Consider the following 6,674-nt stretch of genomic DNA (forward strand, 5'->3'; position numbering starts at 1 on the left):
GGGAGCAGGAAACCCCTCGCCCCGCCCCTCGCCCCGCCTCCGCGGATCCGGCTCCCCCGCGGTGGGAGGGCGGCGGGGCAGCCCAGGAGGTGCGATTTTAGGTTGCACAGGCATCCGTTCTCTGCTTAAGTTTGTGTGTTTCTACTTCTGCAAGTACGAAACAGGCACGCAAGGATGGCGGCACTCAGGGCTCGTAAAAGGAACCGTGTGCTTAGTGCCTAATGCTGCTGCTGCTTCCAAAAGATGCTCGCCTACGTGCCATAACCTCCTCATGGTGCAGCTTTCAGAGTCAAGATGTGGGCTTGGTCGTATCTATCTTCAAAGACACATATATCTGGGCTTGAAATTCGAATTGTCTCTCTTTGCCAGTGAGTTTAATAAACAGATGCTTTCCTGGGAGATGAAACATGATGGAATCAATCATAGAATCATAGAATCATAGAATCATAGAATCTCATAGAATTATAGAATCAAAGAATCATAGAATGTGTTGGGTTGGGAGGGACCTTTAAAGGACATCTAGTCCTACCCCCTGCAGTGAGTAGGGACACCTTTAACAAGGTCAGGTTGCTCAGAGCCTCATCAAACCTGACCTTGAATGCCTCCAGGGATGGAGCCTCCACCGCCTCTCTGGGCAACCTGTGCCAGTGTTTTACCACCCTCATAGTAAAGAACTTCCTCCTAATCTAAATCTAATGCCTAATCTAAATGTTAAGCAAAGTGGACCATTTCTATCTACAGTTCTGAGGCAATGCCCAAATTTTAAGTTATGCTAGCACTGACTATGTTCGCTTTTACTCTGCAGAAAAAGAAAAGAGAATTACACCAATAATTGTGTATCCAACACAAAAGACGACGTCAGCTGCTCTTGGTAAGGCCCAACATTATTTTTGGAAATATCAGGCAAAAATTATAGCAGGTCCTCTTACAGTGTAATTTGTTGGCATAAATTGTAATTCTTTTGATCTTGAGTATATTCGCTGAGGCCCAGTACTGGAGTCAGTTTTGTGTCTTACTGTATACAATTAGATGCTGTCTTCCATGTAGGAGAAGCTATAGAAATGCTGTAGCTTTCAGCCACTAACAAAGCAAGAAAAGCATGTTTGTACCCTTATGTCAACTGCCATCTTCACTAAAAAGTATTAGTTTTTAATATTCCCTCAGACTGATTAAGGTTATCTGGTAGCTTTGAATAAATCATCTAGCTCTTTTGGGAGGAGACATTTTTTTGTCTGTTGTTTTTTACTGTTTGAATTAGACAGTTCGTTAGAAAGGATCTCACTTTTTTTTGGAAGATTATATTATGACAAGAAATTTCTGTTGCGTTTCCTCTTCCCTGAAAATGCCAGATATATTTTACACTAAGCTGTTTTAACTTGAGTACTATACCCACAGCAGTGTCTTATGATGTCATAGGTTTCTCTGACACTTTGTTTCCACCAGCGTAGGACTACCAAGTCATTTTTTTGGCCAGTCTATCTCTATGAAGTGTTTTATATCCCTTTTATTTCGTATATAGATATAAAACTGTATGCATTATTGGGCCCTATGTTTTCCCTATATTATAGATAGGCACCAGATTGAAGGCTCTTTATCCTTAGCTCTAAGCAACAACAACCATAACGAAATTTCTGATTTTTTGCACGATCTTTTAATCTCTAGAGGTCCAACCTTGAGCTGAATGCCCTTGCCAACAGCATCTCTGAGTGAAGCTACGCTGCAGATTAATGCCGTTTCCCCTTGCATTAACCTCTTTGGGCTGCAGTATGTCAGAAGGAGCAAGGCCACAGGAATGGAGCTATGTCTCCTGAGGAATGTGTCTGGTGCAAGAGTTGCTAACTGCTGCAGTGGAAAAATAATTTGGTCAGCAGCAGGAAGGACTGCCAAACTGAAGGGTCTTGCTGCCAAAGGACATCAAAAGCAATGTGGGGCTTAACTTCAGTTTCAAATGTAGTGCTGCTTGACGTGTGTGGGAACTTGATCTCCCACTAGAGATGGTGTTTTTCACCAAGAGAAAGAGTAGTTCTCCATATGTATCCAAATGACTTTTTAATATTTTCTTTTACCAACAGGCTCCAAGATGACTCTCTCATGCAAAGTGTTTGTTGGACAGAGCAGCCATGCCCATACTGATGTGGAATGGCTAGCAAATGACACCACTCTTGACATGGTTTACAAGCAAAGCAGGGTTACAGAGGGAGAACGGCAGTAAGTCTGGCTGAAATCGTTTCTTTGGGCTAGTTTTAACCTGAGTTGTTATGGGGCTCTCAGTGCAGCTCAATGCCAAGTAATTAAATGGGACAGATGTGAAATGAAGGGGAGAGCTGAGAAAAAAAGCAAGCAGGCAATCAAACAAAACCCAAACCCAACCCAGACACGGTGAAATCAATTCTTTATCTCTAGTTTTTATTCACGGTATACTGCAAATGAGCCAACTTCAAGGCTTCAACCTGAAGCACATTTTCATGGGCAACTGAGCTGATGTAAGAGCTAACTGCAGTGGAAAGCAGTGGGAATTGATCCTTCCCAGTCCTTCTCTTATCTCTCTCCTTGCCCTGTGCCAGCAAAACAGCAACATCCTCTCCCTGACATTCATGAAGTTCTCTGAACACATTAAGACAACAGAAAACTGCCCAGTGATTTGTTTTGGTTTGGTCTGATTTATTTCACAGCAATTGTTTTTCCCGTTGGGCTTGTTCTTTTCCACATTAGTGAGTTAAACTGACTCATGGAAGTGTCCAGTGAGAGCTAGAGCTGGTGCCAGGGAAGAGCTGGGGGGGATGCTGGTGGGCTGGAGAAGCAGGATGTGCCACATCCTCCTGCCCTGATCCATTGTCTCTCCCAGTCTTGCAAAGCCTTCTTTCAACTCTGTCATAGCGGCATGCGTTTCCCACTAGGAAAGGAGAGAAAAGATCTGCTGACACGTACATGTCACCTGAGCCATGCTTTCAGTATGTTCAGTCATGCTTCTAGTGCTTTGCAAATAGAAGGTAAACCTACCTCCTAAGATTTCTTCATTGAGGTCAAAGTCAGTGTGTTTTATCTCTCATTTGGCGAAGCTGAGAGCATCCACAAAAATTATCACCCTCACTCATGTCACGGTGGCTCTCCTTGCACTGGTGGACAGAGATGAGAAGGTTCCTGGGCTCTGGGATTAAGAATCATAGAATGGCATAGGCTGGAAGGGACCTTAGAGATCATCTAGTCCAACCTCCCTGTCATGGGCAGGGATACCACCTCTCGACTAGACCAGGAAACACATGGGGACTGAGCGGGAACCTTTGCTCTTAATGAATAAATGGGTCACTCACCAGCCCGCACGTTCCCAAAAAGTTCCTGGCTATCGACTAGGATTTACCATGAGGAAGAGACCATTCCCAAGAGTTTGGTATCCTTGTTTTGAGCGACAAGAGTGTTTAACAGTTATGGATGTGAGCTGGTTTTGGCCATTTGTGGCCATTAGTGCCAGATAACACCTGGCCATGTTTAGTTTATGCATAGCTGCAGTCAGAGCATAGTAACTCAGGTCTATGCTCAATCCCTTATGTGTTTTCATGTTCCTCACAGCACAATTGCGATAATTTATTTTTAATGTTGTTTACATGGATAAGTGACAGTGCATTAAGCCTCTGATCAGGAGGTCTCTGCAGGCTTTAGAACAGAGCAGCACACACGCTTCCTTACTTGGACTTTAAAAACTATTTTTCTTATTACTGTCACTACCATTATTACTGTTATTGCTGATAGGACTAGGGGTAATGGTTTTAAACTAAAAAAGGGTAGATTTATACTATATATAAGGAAGAAATTATTTACTATGAGGGTGGTGAAACACTGGAACAAGTTGCCCAAAGAGGTGGTGCCCCATCCCTGGAGACATTCAAGAACACGTTGGATGGGGCTCTGAACAACCTGATTTTGTTAAAGCTGTTCCTGCTCACTGCAGGGAGGTTGGACTAGATGACCTTTAAAGGTGCCTTCCATCCCTAAATATTCTATGATTCTATGTTATATATTATTATACAGTTGCACAAGGACAGGGGCCAACACCATCTAGAGCTCATGTGGAGCCCACGTTGTGTGAGACATCCCAGTTCTGCTGGAAGTGCTTGGAATGGCAGCAAGGCAAAACAAATCAAAAGCCACCAGGAAAACAAATTCCCTGCAGAAATCTCTGGCAAAGCACCCATCACCATGTTGCTGTCTTCCCGTGGTTCAGTCTCAGGAGGAGTGTGCAGGGAACTCCATTGCCACAGTCTGTAGCAGACACAACCAGATCATTAAAGAGCAGCTGGACAACTTCCTCGGCACAGACTAAAAGATATAAAGAGACAATGTTTGACTGCAGCTGGAAAACTACTTTAAAATAGTTGGACTGATGAAACAACCAGGTTGATGGAAGCTGGAAATTTCCAAGACAGTTTCTTGTGTTAAGCTCTTGGCTTTGTACATGTGACAGCTGGGAATGGTGATTCAGTTTGCTGAGTGAGCATTTGCAGAGCTATGTTCTCCATATGTCCTTTTCCAACTGATAGTAAGAATTAATTTCAGAAATTAATAGGTGTTCAAAGGGAAGGAATTAGGTCCTTCTGTAACACTGTGTAGAAAGCTCAAAGATATACAGAATTCTGCTTGCCTGTCTTCCCTCCTTTTTCTTTATTTTTCTAAGATAAATCCAGATTTTTTATTATTATTTTTTTTGCCTGGAAGATCCAGCAAGTGCAGGATGTGTACTGACTTCTGAGACAAATAGTTGACACAACAGGGCCGGAAGACATCGGAGTCCTCTAATGCTGAGGGACTAGTTCAGAAATGAGCAATATCCAATGCATTTTCTTGCAAAATTCTGTTAGAATGAACACATCAAATAGAGAAAAGCCAGCTTATAAAAGATTTTAACATTAAATTTTTCCTTCTCCACCAGAGAAATTGTAGAAAATGGTGAAAACTTCATCGAACTGCCACTGATTTTTAATTCTATTGAAGAAGTGGATTTTTACACAGATTTTACATGTCTCGCTCAGAACATATACGGCTACCAAGTACTGCCAACAAGGGTCAAGCAGGAAGGTAACTTGTTTCAGTGTTCATTTGGGATAATTGTTTGAGTTATGCTAATGCTAATTTATCACCCAAGCCCTTTATACTGTCAGAGCTAGTACGGAGTTGAATTATTGCCTGGGGAAAAACTGGTTGTCGCTTCAACCTTTAGACTTTGAAGTAGCTTGTTCACAAAACACACTTTCTGTGGGTCATTCACTGACATTTTCTGCAAGGATAGGGCTCTGTGCTGGTACTTCTGTTCACTGGACAGGGCTCCAATGTAGATACACTTCGTGAAATTATGGCTTCAGTGAGACTACTGATGTATTACCAGTGGGTGCATCAGGGCAAGATCTCCTCTAGTTCCTCAAGAAGTACGGGAAAAAAAAGGAAAAGACAATAACAGAATAAAGATCGGATTGTTCCTTCTCCTCATGCACAGACTGCCACCAAAATAAGAAGTGTAAATTCAAATGGGTGTTGTTATTTGGCTCCCAGTGTCAGGAAGGCAAGCCCTAAGATCAGTGCAATTAATGTTGCAATGTGATAAACCATTGGAGGAGAACCAGCTGTAAAAACAATGTGAAGCAATGTTAATTGTTTCTTTGCATGACAGTGATGAATTACCAAAGCTTGCTCACACTGTCTTAGAAAGGCACATAAACATTTACAGTCTTTATTATGAGCTCTAACTCATGACTCACTCCAGCATCCTATGATGAGGAATTTGTACTCACTTTGCTAGGTGATGTGCTGCCCTTGTCTTCCATGAGCTACACAGGCATTACTACAGAGGAGGCAATCCATGAACCAGCATAGACTGGAATAATCTAAGATGGCCTGGATGGACATTAGTCTGTCATATTTTAACCATATTTTAGGAAAAAGCTCAGAATCGTGGCTTGATCATTAGTAATTTATAGGCCACCAAATTAATATAGAAAGCACATAGCCACTCGGACCAGGGGTTTGAAAGAGTCATGTGTGTGCAAGAGGACTGGACTTTAAATTCTCACCCTCTATTGTTTTCAATTCTTCCTCCCATCTTCATCAACCCATTTCCGAGATCACTCAATCAATAGGCCTCTTCCTCTCAAAGGTGATTAACCCTGCTGGAAGGATAACTTGCAGACATCCTTTTTATTGGGATTTCTCCTCTTCCTCCTTGGACTTAGAGGACTATGTTCCTGGGATTTGTTTTGTTTGGTTTTGGTTTTTAAATATTCCATTTCTTTACTTTTCCAGCTGTTGGCTTGTCCTGGTACATCGCAATGATTCCTGTCGCATTGGCCTGCATGATTGGGGGAGGCACATGGATACACAAGTGCTGGAAACAAAGAGTTGGTAAAGGCTATACAATAGCAAAGGCTTAAAATCTGCTTTAGTCTCCAACCACTAACAGAACAAAAAAATCATCCTGGCTGTCTTTCACATGAGACACAGAGAGATGTTTCAGACCAAGCACACTGCTTTCCCAGCAGATGGATATATATACCAGCTGTTTTCCTCTTCACTAAAACTTCTGTGATCTGATGAAGTTATAAATACAAGTTTGCATTTTTATGCTCCCTAGATGCAGGAAACCTGCCTCTATTATTTTGCAGCTAGGGTGCAATTTATAGAAATTTGGA

At 42.2% G+C, this 6,674-nt stretch overlaps 1 protein-coding gene across 1 annotated transcript; it reads left to right on the forward strand.

Moving 5' to 3' along the window:
• Positions 1-174: 174 nt before the first annotated feature.
• LOC104280501 (interleukin-1 receptor type 2-like) lies at positions 175-6,416 on the forward strand. The gene is made up of 5 exons (XM_009878171.1): positions 175-193; positions 806-871; positions 2,073-2,208; positions 4,925-5,070; positions 6,289-6,416. The coding sequence occupies exons 1-5, from the start codon at positions 175-177 to the stop codon at positions 6,414-6,416; spliced, it is 495 nt and encodes a 164-aa protein (XP_009876473.1).
• Positions 6,417-6,674: the final 258 nt, after the last annotated feature.

Source organism: Apaloderma vittatum, unplaced genomic scaffold (genome assembly GCF_000703405.1).
Source record: "Apaloderma vittatum isolate BGI_N311 unplaced genomic scaffold, ASM70340v1 scaffold17270, whole genome shotgun sequence".
NCBI lineage: Eukaryota > Metazoa > Chordata > Aves > Trogoniformes > Trogonidae > Apaloderma > Apaloderma vittatum.

Excerpts from the sequence above, each read along its gene's own strand:
- LOC104280501 (XM_009878171.1), top strand. Across the intron at positions 872-2,072 it reads GACGACGTCAGCTGCTCTTG|GCTCCAAGATGACTCTCTCA; the intron begins GTAAGGCCCAAC and ends TTTTACCAACAG. Across the intron at positions 5,071-6,288 it reads AACAAGGGTCAAGCAGGAAG|CTGTTGGCTTGTCCTGGTAC; the intron begins GTAACTTGTTTC and ends TTACTTTTCCAG.